The 16,250-nt window shown below is 44.6% G+C and overlaps 1 protein-coding gene across 1 annotated transcript in view; it reads left to right on the top strand.

Moving 5' to 3' along the window:
- Positions 1-10,935, top strand: part of CTXND1 (cortexin domain containing 1) — a 57,825-nt gene extending 46,890 nt beyond the window's left edge. The window contains exons 2-3 of the mRNA XM_024349318.2: positions 2,697-2,848; positions 4,414-10,935. Coding sequence (XP_024205086.1) covers positions 4,479-4,658 — 180 coding nt within the window. The 5' untranslated portion in view covers positions 2,697-2,848; positions 4,414-4,478 and the 3' untranslated portion in view covers positions 4,659-10,935. The remainder of the gene's footprint in view (positions 1-2,696; positions 2,849-4,413) is intronic.
- Positions 10,936-16,250: the final 5,315 nt, after the last annotated feature.

The following is a 16,250-nucleotide window of genomic DNA, read 5'->3' as shown; positions in this document are numbered from 1 at the left end:
TATTAACAGAGAGTTCACAAAAAAGGAAGGACAAATGGATCTTAAACACATGCAAAGATGCTTAACTTCATTCACGAAGATAAATGAAAATTACTCTGAGAGCTACAAGGGTATATACATTTGTAAAATCTCAAAATGATGCATTTAATATTTGTACATTTCACTACATGTAAATTTTACCTTTTAAGAAATCTGTAAACAAATATTGAATTCTAGTTAATGATACACACGCTGAAGTGCTTTGAAGTGAAGTGTACTAATGTTTGCGTCTTACTTTGAAATGCATTCCAAAAATAAAAAGGATGGATAGGTGGGTAACTATGAAATTTTTAAAATGCAGCAAAACGTTAACAACTATAGAATCTAGGTGGTGAGTATATATTTGTTTACTGTATAATTCTTTCAACTTCTCCGTGTGTTTGAAAATGTTTGCTATAAGATGTTGTAACATCTTCTTTCAAATTTTCTTTCAAATTGGCAAAAATAAAGGATAACTCGGTTTTCAAGATTGTGTGACTGAAACACCAGGGGTTCGGTCTGGGTCCTGCTGCTCACTGTTCAGAAAGCCAGTAACTGAAACAATGAGTATTTCCAGGGAAAAAGGCTTTTTATTCTCATGATGTCAACTGGGAGAATGGGAGATAAGTCTCAAATCCATCGCCTCAACTGACTAAAACTGGGGGTTTATAGACTAGGGAAAGAATGTGGAAAAGTTGGACTAGGAAGGTAAGGAAGAGTAAGAAAGATGAACGAGGGGTCTGGTGTCTCATTGTCTGGATGCCGGGATCTGGTGCATTTCAGTCCCTTGCCTGAGAGTCAGTTTTCTAAGGAAAAAACTCAGATGAGACAAATGTAAGTTTCAAGTTTTAAGACTGGGAGGGTCAATTTCTATGTTTATTCAAAAAACCCATAAATATCAGTTCTATGGGACAACTGGGTTGGTTTCAACTGTAGGACAACCATCCCTCACAACCTTTGCCAATGGAAGCTTACATAGGTACAACCTCCAAGAATAATACTATCAATCAGAATTAAAATGAATTTATCCTTAGACACAGCAGTTTCGCCTGAAGGAATTTAATTACGGACATACTCAGACATGTGCAAAATGACTGCTACAAGGACATTTACTCCATCAATACATGAAAAACAAAAGACTGGAAATTCTGTCTAACTGATAGAAGAACGGTTGAATTTACTATGGGATATCAGTACAACAAAATACAATAGAGCCATTAAAAAGAAAGAGGCAACCTTCTATGTATTGACATGAAATAATCTCCAAGATACGTTAAATTTTAAAAGATGTGGAACAGTTTATATAACAGGCTTGCATTTGTTTGAAAAACAAATACATAAACATACATATTTTCCTGTATAAGAATAAAATATCTCCAGATTAGAAGGATGTATAAAGACCTGATAACAGTAGCTTCCTCTATGAAGATGAACTAGATGGCTGGGGAGAGGGGTAGTAAAAACACTGCTTTGACTGTTTTCTTTTTGTGCTTTTTGAGTTTTGAAAAGTGTACAACTATTAATTACGCAAAATGTTCAATTTAATCCTCAAAAAGTTAAAAACATGATTACCATGTGATCCAGCAATGCCACTTCTGCTTCTATACCCCAAAGCATTGAAAGCAGGGTCTCAAGGAGAGATTTGTACAACCACCTTCATAGCAGCACTATTTACACAGCCAAAAGGTGAAAACAACCTGAGTGTCCATTGATGAAAAAATGGATAAACAAAATGTGGTATATATATATACAATGGAATATTATTCGGACCTTAAAAAAAATGAAATTCTGACATGCTACAATATGGATGAAGCTGGAGGACATTATGCACAATGAAATAAGCCAGTCACAAAAAGACAAATACTGTACAATTCCACTTATATGAAGTATGTAGAGCAGTCAAATTCATAGAGACATAAAGTAGAATGGTGGCCGCCCCGGGCTGGGGGAAGGGGAATGGGGAGTTATGGTCTAATGAGCGCACAGTTTGTTTTGCAAGATGAAGAGTTCTGGAGATGGATGGCAGCAATGGCTGCACCACAGTGTGGATGTACTTAATGCCACTGAACAGTACACATAAATGCCACTGTACACTTTAAAATGGTCAAGATGGTAGATTTTATATTATGTGTACGTGGTCACTTTTTTTAAGTTTATATATATGTGTGTGTGCATGTGTGTGTGTATATATATGTGTTTGTGTGTGTGTGTGTGTATATATATATATATATATATATATATATATATACACACACACACTTTTTTTCGAGACACAGTCTTGCTCTGTCGCCCAGGCTGGAGTGCAGCGGCGCAACCTCCGCCTCCCAGGTTCAAGTGACTCTCTTGCCTCAGCCTCCTGAGTAGCTGGGATTACAGGCATGCACCACCACGCCCGGCTAAAATTTTGTACTTTTTGTACTTTTTGTAGAGACAGGATTTCACCATGCTGGTCTCGAACTGAGCTCAAGCAATCCTCCCACCTCAGCCTCCCAAAGTGCTGGGATTACAGACTTGAAAGTTGTTATATTTTAAAAAGAGAGAAGAAATCAACATCAAGTAACAGAGTGTGGCAGCTCCCACCCCCATGCCAGGGAGGAGCTACCCAGGCGAGTCCACATCAAATCTGGGGCTGGGCATCTCAGGAAATAACTAGTCTTCTTTGTCTCTTTCTCTTACAGTCACACTCCAGCGCCCCCACGAGCCAGCACAGTGCTTGCTCTCAGTGAAAGGCCACTGTTCTCCTTGGGCGACCCCCATGATGCCTGACCGCTCCTCGTGCCTCCTGGAACAGCCAGGGTCCTTATGAAGTGGTGACCACTCCAGTCAGCAGGTCAGTGTCCCCCGAGAGTGGTGAGGGCTGAGACAAGGTCTAAGAGAGGGGAAGGCGTGGTTGACTGTGGTTACAGATATTCCCCAGCCAGCGGGCTCCAAGCTTGCACACACAGGTATCTTCCTGAAGCTCCAGAGTGGGTGGGGAAGATGGAGCCCCACTACAGGAGGCAGAGACATGTAGGGACCTAGGGTGTGGGATGTGGGACCTTGGATACGTCATTTCCCTGCTCAGTGCCTCAGTTTCCACATTTATAAAATGGGCCTATGGATGCCTGGGTAACTTGCTTCCAGGGGTATCATGAGCTTTAAATAACAGACAGAACACGAAGCACAGAGTACAGTTCAAGCACTCCACAAGTTCAGGGATGAGGATAGGGACGAATGCTATGTATGGGGAGAGGGAGCAGCAGCCGGCCCTCCTCCTAAAGCTGTCCCTGGCAGCTGAACTTGGGGAGCTGCCTGCTCGCTCCTAGCCAGCTCCTCGAGCTCCCAGTTCACTCAAAGTATGTACTGACCATCCACTGGAGCCAGGGACTGTGCATTTGGTCGTCACATCCCTGTGAAGCAGGTATGGCCACCTCTCCTCAGCAGGGAGGAAATTAGGACCCAGAGAAGTTGCAAATCATCCCAAGATGAATGTGTCAGTGTAGGCACTACCGCTGGAGTCCTAACAATAATTGAGAGCTGTCCAGACCTGCCCTGCAGGGCGGTGGCAGAGCTGGGACTCTTCCACGTGACTGCCAAAACTGTTCTTCCCATAACACTTACAGTTTTCAGGCCATGTGCTGGCGTCAGCAGGAGTCTCTAGAGAGTCCCTGTGAGGACCTGCAGCAGGGAAGGGGATATAGACCCTCCAGGCCTCTCACTCTCTTCCATGACAGCAGCCCCTCCTCAGTCTATTCCTCTGTGGTTTTCCACAATAGGTTTCATTTGAAATCTAGGTTCTTTGCTTTCAAAACATGATAGACCAAGCACAGTGGTCACGCCTGTAATCCTGACGCTTTGGGAGGCCAAGGCAAGAGGATTGCTTGAGCCAGGAGTTGGAGGCTGCAGTAAGCTATGATTGTGCCACTGCACTCCAGCCTGAGCAACAGAGTGAGACCCTGTCTCTAAAATACATGTATAAATATAATAATTACCCAATTTTGGGAATGCTTTCAGATCACCCTCAGATAGTGGCTTGGCTAAATGGAAAGCATTATCCTAACTGCCTTTCTAAAGGGTTTCATGGAGTGGAGGCAGCTGCAGGGCCTCTATCCCCACCCAACCCTCAGCCCCACCCTAGTCCCATGCCTGCTGGGACTCATCTGTCACCTCCCCTGCCCCAGTCTGGGGAGGCACTGGCTGCACCCTGCTAGAGACTCTGGTTACCTACAAGGTTTCGGGCTGTGACCATGTGGGTCCATGTGTACCCATCCCCTCCTACCCTCCTGCAGGGTGGTCTGAGCAGCAAGCTCTCGGTGCGGGGGTAGCAGATAAGAGGGAGCAGAGGTTGGTGCCCTGCAATCACCCCAGGCACGTGACCATGCCCCTCCTTCCCCACTGCTGTGGCTGTTTCTGCAGGGGTGGAAAATGGTACCAGTCAAGCCCGAGGCAGAGGAGGAGCAGCCCGCAGTCGCTGCCGCGAGATGGAGGAGCCCACGCCCGAGCCCGTCTATGTCGACGTGGACAAAGGGCTGACCTTGGCCTGCTTCGTCTTCCTCTGCCTCTTCCTTGTCGTGATGATCATCCGCTGTGCCAAGGTCATCATGGACCCTTACAGCGCCATCCCCACATCCACCTGGGAGGAGCAGCACCTGGACGACTGAGGCACAGCGGCTGTGGGGACTGGACCTGGCGCTCTGTGGGTGGCTGTGCCCCAGGATGCATCCGTGTGTTCCCTGCCAGCCTGCCATCCCACAGAGGCAAGGAATGAATCTGGCCACCCAGGGAAGCAGAAGGTGCAGCTTAGCCCTCTCAGCCCTCCCTCGAGCACCAGCGTGGAATGCCCGGGTGCCGTGGGTGTCGCAACCATGGAGCAGCCAGGGGAAAAGAGCCCTGGACCAGGACCCAGGAGGCTGGGGTTCCAGTGTGGGGAGTCCCTGTGAGATGATAGGGTAGTCACCTTCCCAGGTTCCTGGGCACCTTTTGGAACTGGATCCAGCAACAGACACCCCCCATCCATCACATAACAGTGGTCTTGTCTTGAGGAGACTCTCGGTCCTTTAAATGCAAAGTAGCAATGGAGGCTCCCAACCAAGAGGTCCCACCTGAAGCCCAGCCCCCTCCCCATGGACTAGCAGTGGTGTGGCAGTGAGCGGGGAAAGCGGGTTGAGGGAGTCTCACCTGAAAATTCACAAAACGCACAGGATATGGGCTGCTTCCAAGCAGTATTTTTTTAAACTAAAATATAGAGGGATATATTTTTCCTGTTATAAATAAAATGTACATTTTAGAAACTTGGGAAAATGCAGATAAATAGAAAGAAAGGGGGAGGAAATAACACTTATAATCCCATCTCCCGGAAACCACCATTTTGATATATTTTCTTCCAGCCTTTTTACTTGTATTTTTTAGTCAAATTCATACTCTGTGCATGATGTTGTATCGCCTCATATGATAGCAGGAATACTTCCCCATTACATCAAACACTCTTCTTAGCTGCCAGTTTTAGTGACCGAAGGGCATCCCATCGGTTGGGTAGGTCATGGTTAAAAAATCGTCTCCTTTGGTTGCATATTTAATTATTTTCCACTATTTTTTCCTCACACAAAATGATTTCGCCCGGTACCCTTTTTGGGGGTGCACAGTCCATGAGATGAATATTGAATTGGGAGACCTGGGTTCTAGTCTCGCATTTACCAGTCAGGTTACAATGCGACCTTGAGCAAGTCACTTCACCTCCCAGCGCCTCAGTTTCCTCATTGTAAGATAGGAAAAGCCTTGTCATTTTTAAAATTTTATTTTTTGCATATACCTCATGTGAACAAAAGGACAGAAAGGGGAGTGAATATGCTATGAATGTGCTATGGTCGGAGTTGGGGGGCAAGGAAGAGGTCATCGATGATGGCTCTTCTCAGGCCCTCCCTCCTCCCACCTCTTTCTGCCCTCCACCCACTCCCACTCCATCACCTACATCTATGACCTTGCAGCAAAATCATTAGAGCAGAGCCTACAAAACCGGCCCCAAGTCCCAATTCCTCTACTTCCTTGTTATAGGACCCCAAATAACTCAGCCTCTCTGAGCCCCAATTTCCTCATCTGTAAAGTGAGGGAATAACATCTACCTCGCAAGGTTGTTGTGAGGATGAAATGAGAGAACATGCGCAAACATGAATGTTCTTGAATTCACCACCCCAGGAGAAGCCAGGGGTCTGAGCTGGGAGGAGCAGAGGTTCTGGGTGCCCCCTGCCCCTACAGAGCCTGGAACCTTCAGCTTTTCTCAACTTCTGAGGGCTGCTTCCTACAGGCCAAATCTCCCAGCCAGAACCACTTGGTCAGAGGAATACTCACAGCAGCCTTTCCCAGCACCTGACCTCAAGGGATATGGTGTCTACCAATTTACATAATTGCCTCTGTCATCAGTTTTCCCATAACGTGGTACGAAGTTAAATGAGAGCACCTGAGCTCCCCTTCCTCTGAGTGCATTTATTCCATCCCTCCAAGCTGTGGCCTTCCATCCCCATCCAAGAGACCTGCAGCTGTGAAGAAGCTCAAGACTTCTTTATCATTGCCTGCCTCCCAGCCATTAGTCCCCACCACAGCCCAGGCCACCTGGAAAATGGGTTCCAAAGCACTATCACTACTAGGTGACCCCTGAATGTGGACAAGGCCACAGGTCTTCAGGCAGCATTTCAGGGGCTATCCAGTTGTCATCCCTCTCATACCCCTCTCCTACCCACCCCTATCCCCACAATTGTGGAATGCACAAAGGGACAGCTGGCAAAGGCAGTGAACCAAGATGCAGGGAAGGCCCTGTATGATGGGGAGGATCTAAAGCAAAAGCCTTTTGTGCATTGCCTCAGGTTCAGCAGCAGCAGCCCTCACTCTGAAGCCTACCTTGAGAAGCCAGGCATTTCTGTGAAAAGCTCATCAGCATGCATTTACAATGCAAACTAGAACCAACTCCCAGTCAGCTAATAACAGACCCCAGGAAAAAGAAAAGGTCATCCAGACCTCCCCGACACACTTTAGAACCCTCAGGGGTGAAAAAGAGGGTGCTCCAGGGCAGTGCAACTTAAACTGTGGTTGAAGGACAAACAGCCTCTGCAATACTTGAGGAGCTTGTTAGAAACCCAAACTCACGGCCCCCTCCAGACCTACGTACAGAATGTACATTAGCAAGATTTGCTAGGTGGTTTATGTGCACGTTAAATTTTAAGAAGCACTGCCTGAGAATCCCTTGGTCCTAATTAATTCTTTTCCACACTCAGATTTGCTAATGGGTTTCACCTTATCTCTTGACTCTTGTTTGATGGCAACGGGAAATAGTAGCATTTCAGGAAGGGTGGAAAATATAAAAATCACTCCCAACCCAAGCCTCCAAAAAACAGCAATTTTCATTTTGTGTCCATATATTCCCTTCTAGTCATTGTCCTCATGCAAGATTTTTTTTCATAAAGATGATCTGCTACATAATTTTATATCATACTCTTTCTCCTAACATTACATCACAAGTATACTTTCATGTTGCTGCTACATTCTTCACACTTGTCATTTTAATAGCCATAAAACATGACATCTAGTGCACATATATAATTATGTAGACTCCTATTATTAAATATTTGGATTTCTTCCATTTTCCCTGTTGTACATGTTCCAAGCAGAAAAAGAAAGATCAAGATAGATATGATGAAGCCGGGGAGCTTGCTTACGACAGGGGAGAATAAATATTTACAGTACACTCCCTCCATTTAAGAGACACATGGAGCACATGGGGGAGGGAGAACTGTCTAAGAACTGGATCATATTAAGGAGAAAAAAGCAACTGGAATCTCAGGCTTCAGTTGTTGCATTATGCTGCTGAAGCACAGAGGAGATGGTCCTTTGTGATCAGAGCGTCTCAACTCGTTTCTGGCAAGCTAAGATGAACTTTGGGGTTGTGGATAGAAAGATAAACTGATCTGCAAAAGAAATGCACAGAAGTACTGAAGGCTAGAAGTTGGCAGAGAAGAAATGAAAAGCATTTACAGAATGGGAGGCCTGTGAAGGTGGCCACAACCCAGGACTTAAGGAGAACACAGGCTGGAGAGGAACTCTCCAAAGCAGAGAATGGGTGGTGGGTTTTCCAGGCAATGGTGCCTAGTGGCCAGTTTTAAGTTGTTGCTTGTACTGTGCTCAGCTACACTCCCTTCATGTTGCCCCAAGCCCTCTCTAAAGTCTGATAAATGATCCACTCTGCAGCAGTGGTCTTTGGGACAATGAAGACACCTCGGTGGTGGGTCACTTAGGGAAATACGATCTGGAAGGGGCCAACAGTCCCAGAGACAAGTAGGGTAGCAGAAATATGCAGAACCAAGAGTTCAGAGTGATGGTCACTAGAAGAAATGTGGCCTCTAAGGATGCTCAGACAGGTGGATATGTATAGTAGGACCCTAGCTTTACCATCCTGGCATATCATTCCCATCATAGCTATTTCATTTTTTTCCAATTAGTTGCTGAAATGTCTACATGTTCTTATCGAGTTGAAAGATCAGTGTCTCCCTGTCTCATTAAATTTCCAGAACTTCAGAGGCTAAATCAATCCAAAAGGGGCTGGCCCTGCTTTCAAACACCAAGTGAAGAGAACTACAAAGTTTGGTGTGTCCACTAGTGTGGTTTCATACCCCTAGGTCTTGCTGTTGAGGACTGGTTCTGCCAGGCATGATCAATGACCACCCACAATGTCCTGTGGCCCAGCCTGTGGAGAGGTGCCCAAACAGAGTTATCTGGGTCCACATCCATGTGCCCAGCTATTCTGTCCAATCATAGCACAAAGACAGGTTGCCTGTGTCCAGAGGGACACAGCCTCAGCCACACCAGCCCTTACTTATGAGCTTGATGGTCATCAGCAAAGACTCTCTCCCTTTAGGAGGATTCTCCTTGGGACTTTTCAGTGTCTTGGCAGGAAAGAGATGGCACACACGAAGCACTGATTGAAGATAGTTTAATGAAAGAATATTTACAGAGGTTGGGCAAGGGTATGGAAAACAACAGGGAACAGTAAAACACCCAGGGATGACAAGGCAAGGTAGCTCATGTCTGTAATCTCAGCACTTTGGGAGGCCAACACAGGCAGATTGCTTGAGCCCAGGAGTTTGAAACCAGCCTGGCAACATAAGCAAGAATCTGTTTATCTACAAAAAATAAAATAATTAAAAAAAATTACCTGGCTGTGGTGTTGCACACCTATAGTCCCAGCTACTCAGGAGTCTGAGGTGGGAGGATCACTTGAGTCCAGGAGTTTGAGGTTACAATGAGCTAGGATCACACTACTGCACTCCAGCCTGGGCGACAAAGAGAGATGCTGTCTCTAAAAATAAAAAACAAAAACAAACTACCCAGGAACAGGCAGGTCACCAACTGTTACCATCTCTTGCCTAGAGAGACAAGGAGAAGGATCTAGAACCCAGGGAGAGCTATAGCCATGGAGAAGGAGTCACCCAATGGAAGCCCTGGCCACAGCTAGAGGGTCAAAACTCCTGCACCCACTGCAGCTCAGTAGGAAGAGAGCTGGGGGAATAAATACCTTGACCTCTTGCCTCCTGCCCTCCAATCTCCTGTCTGGGTCTTCCATTGGCCAAAAACAACAGAAGCTAAAGGTCAGGGTACCCTGGGTGATACGGTCCACATAGGCAGCACACTGGAGCAAAAGAAGAAAAACCAGCACAATTCATCTTATTACCACTTAGCAGCCATTCACAAACTTTGCTTAGATGGGAGAAAAATATTTTGTCCCCGGCACAGGGGAAACATAAAATCTCACCAGCAGCCATATTGTCTGGGGGTGATAGCAATTTAGTCCCACTCCCTCCTGCAACTTAAATCATAATGTAGCCACTCCTGGGTAAGTGGAACACTTCCTGTAAAGCACAACTGCTAGTGCCCCCTTCTGTGGCTGGTCATGAGGCCCAGAGTGGTAACTGCAGTCTTGTTCTCCCACCACCCATTCCATAGCCCCTCTACTTTCTGGCAGTCCCTTAGCTGTTGGAGAATTTTATCTGGTGGAATGACCCAAATCTTCATCCACAGAGGATTCAAATTCTTAGTGCCGTGTCTTCATTGAGTTGCCACAGTATCCACAGATTCCTAAAGAATATGAAGAGGCCTTGAAGATCTCACCTGGAAGCTCTGTAAAATTATCAGAAAGAATAGCAGGTGCTCTAGGGCAACACTACTCAAACTATGGTCCACGGATGGACAGCATTGGCATCTCTGGGGAGCTTGTTAGAAATCTAATTTCATGCCCCCACCTCAGGCTTACAGAATGAGAACAAGGGATACAGGGAGTACCAAGTGCCCTAGCGAATCCCAGGGTTCCAAAGCTAGTACTCCTTGCCCCTATTGTGTAGCAGAAACCCCACTTTCCCTTGGATATTGGGGTTAACCATCCTGACAGTGCAGTGATCTCTTTCTCTGCCAATATTTCAACATAAGGAGCCCCAGATGGCACAAGATCATCTTCCAATTTAACAGACCCATAACTATATTCCCTGGTGGAAGCAGTTCCTCTTGGTCACTAGAGATTTCCAAACCCACAAAACCTAAGGTTTCTTGGTTAAAGGCCATGTTTGTGGGATATGCTGAGATGAATATGCTGTGGTTTGAATGTGTCCCCCAAAGTTCATATGTTGGAAACTTGATTCCCATTGCAACAGTGTTGAGATCTGGGGCCCAATGAGAGGTGATTAGGCCATGAGGGCGGAGTGAATGGATTAATGCAGTTATCTCAAGAGTGGGTTTGTTATGAAGGGGGTGTTTGGTCCTCTTTTCTCTCTTGCCCATGTTATTCCTTCCACCATGTTTATGATGCAACAAGAAGGTCCTCACCAGATGCTGGTTCCTTGATCTTGTATTTTGCAGCCTCCAAAATCGTGAGCCAAAGAAATTTCTATTCATTATAAATTACCCAGTTTGTGTTGTTCTGTTTTAGCAGCACAAAATGAAAGAATGAAACACCACAAATGGCGGGGAGGGGCAGGGATGGCAAATCCATATCTGGAATATGTGTCTATTCCTACTGCCCTCCATGATGAAACGGATTCAGTGTAATCAACCTGCTACCAAGTAAGCGGTTGGTCTGTCTCCTACCACCCATCTCTGGGAATGGTGCCATATCAGGGGCTTGGCATTGGTCTCATTCATTGGAAGGCTACATATCCAGAAGTTATGGAAACCAATGGACCTTCGCAAGGGAAAGCCCATAGTGTTGATAGCCTCTATCCCTTCCACTACGGTCACTCTGTTCACGATGTCATTGAGCAAACACCAGAGTAGACAGAGGAAGAGGCTCACACCCCCAGGTTGGGTCATCTTATCCAGCTGATTGTTGAGAGTCTTTTCTGCAGTGGATGCCCTCTGATAGGCATTTAGATGGCTCTTGAATATCTTGACACCCAGGGCCCCTTCAAAGATGTCTTTTCACACATATCTGCCCAAGACTGTCTTGGACCCTCTCTTCCCATCCTGTTCAGTTGGGTCAACACTGTGATTCTCCTATTGGAGATGGTTAGGAATTCCATACAGCACTCCATTTGCAACAGATACTTCTGGCACTATTGGATCTGCTGATCTTAAGGTCCAAATGGCAGAGTAGCTTTCATCACAGTCTGGATATACCTTTTCTAGAGCCCTGTATTATTCTGGGCCCCATTCAAAACCAGCAATCTTATGATGTAACCAGTAAATCCATCAGACACACACACAAATGTTCTATATATTGCCTCAAAAATCCAGAGATCCATCAACTGCTGAGCCTCATTCTTTATGGTGGAAGACACAAGGTGAAGCAACATGTTTCTCATCTTAGTGGGGATATTCCAACAGGCCTCAGCCTGCTAGAACCCAAGAAGTTTCACCAATGTGTCAGGTCACTGAACCTCCACATGTGTTTTCTTCCCCTCTCTGGCAAGCATGTGGCAGTACAGCACTTGCTAGTCCTCATTCACCACATCCAATTAGCATAATGTTATCAATGTAGCAGGCAACCATAAAGTTCTATGGGCTGTCAAGATGATAAGGGTCTCATATCATATGACAGAAACCAGGAGAATTGGCAGATCCCTGAGGTAATGCATTTAGGGTGTGCCGCAGTCTTGTAACAGGTGAAGGTGAACTCCTTCTGATTATCTGTATTGATTGTGATGCAATGGAAACTATTTCTAATATGACAGTTCTCAAACTTCAGTATGCATTAGAATCACCTGGACGGCTCGTTCTAACACAGCTGGTAAGCCCCTAGAATTTTTAATTCAGGTGGTCTTCAGTGGAGTTCTATAAATTGTACATCAAACACATTCCAAGGTTATGCTGAAGCTGCTAATCCAGACCTACCCTTTGAGAATTACTGTTCTAGTCACCAGGTACAATACCAGGTGCACACCAGGTGTCAGGGGCTGAGCGGATCTTCTCTCATAAAGATACCACATCCAGAACAACTCCTGAAATGGCATTAATTCCTGATTGTGTCTATGAAAATCTGTAGGACCCACCTGGCTTTTGCATAAGCCAGACAGGTGACTTAAATAGTGATGTGATTAGAACCACCTGTCCTGCATCTCTCAAGTCTTTGATGGGGGCACAATTCAATTGCCCTGAAGATGCAGAATTGCTTTTGGTTTACTATTTTGTCACAAAGAGGCAGTTCCAAGGGCTTCCATGGGGCCACTTCTACAATAATAGCCCTCACTCCATGGGTCCAATTGTCACCCTTAATACCAATGACTTTATTCATCAGGATTTAAGCGGCAAATTCAAAAGGTTCAGTGAAGAGGGTTTAATTTTGGGACAATTTTCAGAGGGACAGGTAAGGTAAAGAGAATCAGTAAGGGTTGACGATTAATCCAGGGTTAACAATGATACGAAGCCATTACTGCCCCTTGCCTGGGGAGAAAACAGTGGCACCAGAATCTAGCAAAGACTGTGGTTATGTTGCCCACAGGAGCAGTAGGACATAGTGGGACACAGCCACTGCCCAAACCATGGCTCAGCAGGGAAAGAGTAAGGAGGATGATGCTCTCTGCTGCTTTATTCCTCTATATTCCAACCTCTGCCTGCACCTCCACTGGCCAATCCTAACCAGCAGCCAGAGAGCATGAGCCTGGGTGATGTTGTCCAACGAGGTCAGCCTCCAGGTGCGCAAACAGCAGGGCAGGGAAGGATGGAGAATAGATCTGGAGGGACAAAGGGAGATGAATCTGCAGAGGGCCCTGGGTGTTCTTCCTGCCAACAGACCTCAGTCAGGACCCAACCAGTGCACCCAAACCAATTTTCTAACTTTGACTATTTAGGAGGGAGGATTGGAATACCAGTTTCTCACATCCCTTGGACTTCTTATGCAATTTGGTCCACTCCCTCTCCACCCTTCTGCACCAAAGAGAGGGGCACCCTGGTTATATCCAACTATACCCTTTTTCCAAGGAAAGGAGTGTCCACTTGCCTCATCTACATAACTAAGAAGGACCCCAGAATTGAGAATACTTCAGCTGACCATACAGAGGCTGCTGGTCAACATATACCCCCAAAAAAGATTACGCTGTCCCTTAGAAGCCACGTCCACTTCACAGCAGTCATCCCATTAAGTGGGGAGATATGCGGTTTCACTGTGGAGATAGGACAGCAGCTCAAGCTTTCCACGAATATATATTAAGGGAAGAGAGACCCCAGAAAGCTAAATGACTTGATGACATTCAGGAGGCTGAAAGTTAGGCTACAAAAATAGTGCTTCAGTGACCAACCTTGGTGCACACAGGTTTTTTTTTTTTTTTCCTTTTTTCTTCTCTTAGATTACCAAATACAGCACTAACATCATTTGAAAGAAGAGTTTGCTTGAGCTTATAGCTACGAAACAGGGAACTTTGTGAGTACAATGCCACACACATTTAGAAGCAACTACTGTCTAACAGGGGCTTTGGACACAAAGATGCGTAGAGCACAGCCCTGCCCTTGAGAATCTTGCTTCCACAGGCCGAAATCAAAGTCCGCATACCACTAGACCATAAATGGGGAGAGTGTTGTCCTAGATGCTGAAAGCTCTAGAATCCAGTTTCAGCTCTGCCACTCACTAGTTGTGTGAAATGAACAAGTCTCTGCTATTACAAAACAAATATCAGAGACCGTGTGGGGTCCAAAGATGGAGGTAAAGAAGCAATATTGCCCTTAGGCTGGGGTAAGGTATGGAGTGGGGGCTTCCTTGGAACTCACGCCACAGAGGGCCCAGCTTATAACAGATACGCACATACAAATCAATTTGTTCAAATTCATACAAGCACCTCTATCCCTCGGGCCTCAGGTTGGTGCAGCTCAACCTGTACCGCAAATATGAGTAATACTGTCCAAGCCAGGGGAGTTCTTCTTTACATCCCTGCCCTGTGTCCCCAAAATAAAAGAGACTGTGTGAATGTCACGCAGGACTGTGGCAGGTCCAACCCTGGAGGTGGACATGTCAGTGGAAGCGCTTAGGTAAGAGAAAGGAATGATTATTCAACTTGTTACACACTTCCTCCTAGCCAGAATGTAACTGATTCTTCCCCAAACAAATGACATTTCCCATTTATATCAAATATCCACTTTCTTGCTTTTTTTTTCTTTTTTGGCTTTTATATGATTGAAAATTGGTAAAATAGGCAACTGAACTTAATTATCATTGCACTTGAAGAGAGTTGATGGGATGGCAATGTTTGGATGAGAATTAAAGACATAAATTCATCAACTACATACCTACTTTATAGATTTTTAAAACCAAACTTTATTTCCGATCTGGGGTTCTGAAGGGACTCACCACATGCGCCCTCGTTGGCACATGGGTCTCATAACCTAAACGAAGAGTGACACTAATTCTTTACTTTGGCAACTAAGTGGACAGTGAACACTAAGACTGCAAAGTAGTTTTGTTTTTATAAAATATATTTAATAAGATTTAATTAATTTTTTTGAGCTGGGTGCAGTGACACGGGCTTGTAGTTCCAGCTACTCAGATGGCTGAGGCAGGATGATCCCTTGAGCCCAGGAGTTTGAGGCCAGCCTGGGCAGCATAGTGAGACCCCATATCAAAAAACAAAACAAAAACAGATTTTATTACATTTTCAAAAAATGAATTTAGACATTTCATTTTGATTTAAAGAATTTTGAGATTAAATGTTAAAGCTCTTTAATTATTTGTATCTTGCTTTTTATTATTAATAATTTTGAATATTTTCAAAGAAAACTAACTTTGAAAATGCATAGGAAAAATTTAATTTTTCAATTTTTAACACAGAGTTTTGATGAAGATATTTACTTCTTGTACACTGAAGTATAATTCAATGTACTTTTTAATCTTTCATATCATCAGTAAAACACACCTTATATGAAAAGCTCAGGAGAGCATAATTAATGATTCTAATGAAATTAAAGAAAGAAAAATAATAGTAAAAAATAAAGTCTGATTTTAAAAATGTATAAAGTATAAAATTCATGAATTTATGTCTTTAATGCTCATCCAAACATTGCCATCCCATCGACTTTCTTCAAGTGCGGTGATAATTAAGTTTAGTTGTATATTTTACCAATTTTCAATCACATAAAAGCCATCACTTTGCAAATATGTTTGTTTTGCAATTATGAAAGCAAATATATCTAGGTAGGAGAATAGAAAGTATTTTATTTAACAGTGTATAGCTTGTTTATACCCCCTAAATACTGAGACTCCATGAGCACTCTCAGCTTAGGCCCTGCAAATGCTAGAAGTAGACCTATCAGTAAGACACAGTCTGCTCCCAGTGATCCCCTAGAATTCATTCACTTACTGAATGAGTATACATCGAGTGGCTCTTACGTGCTAGGTACTGATGAACTTTCAGTAAGCAAAAGCAGACTATCCTCAAGGAGCTGAAAATCCAGTGAAGGCAGATATTGATCAAATCATCATAGACAACAAAGGTCTATTTATTTCCAGGATCATGACCTTGGTGGGAATAGATGTGCCATGCTACTCCATTCCCTCTCCAAGAAAGAAATTGTCACTCCAGCTTTTTGGTGTGCTGTTGGCAAACAGTCTGAAAATAAGACTGGTCTCAGCCTTATTTAGTTTTCAAGAGCAGAATTTTAAAAAACAAAAACAGGCTTGCAAGCAAGCATCCAGTCTTGGTCCCTCTCCCACGAGTTTCTTTCTGCCTCTCTGCAGGAGGAAGGAGAGCAAAATACTCCCACAGCCCTGGAAATCTTGCTGAGAGGACAGAAAGAGA

This window comes from Pan troglodytes, chromosome 16 (assembly GCF_028858775.2).
Source record: "Pan troglodytes isolate AG18354 chromosome 16, NHGRI_mPanTro3-v2.0_pri, whole genome shotgun sequence".
Classification (NCBI taxonomy): domain Eukaryota; kingdom Metazoa; phylum Chordata; class Mammalia; order Primates; family Hominidae; genus Pan; species Pan troglodytes.
This window is presented reverse-complemented; position numbering and strand designations above follow the sequence as displayed.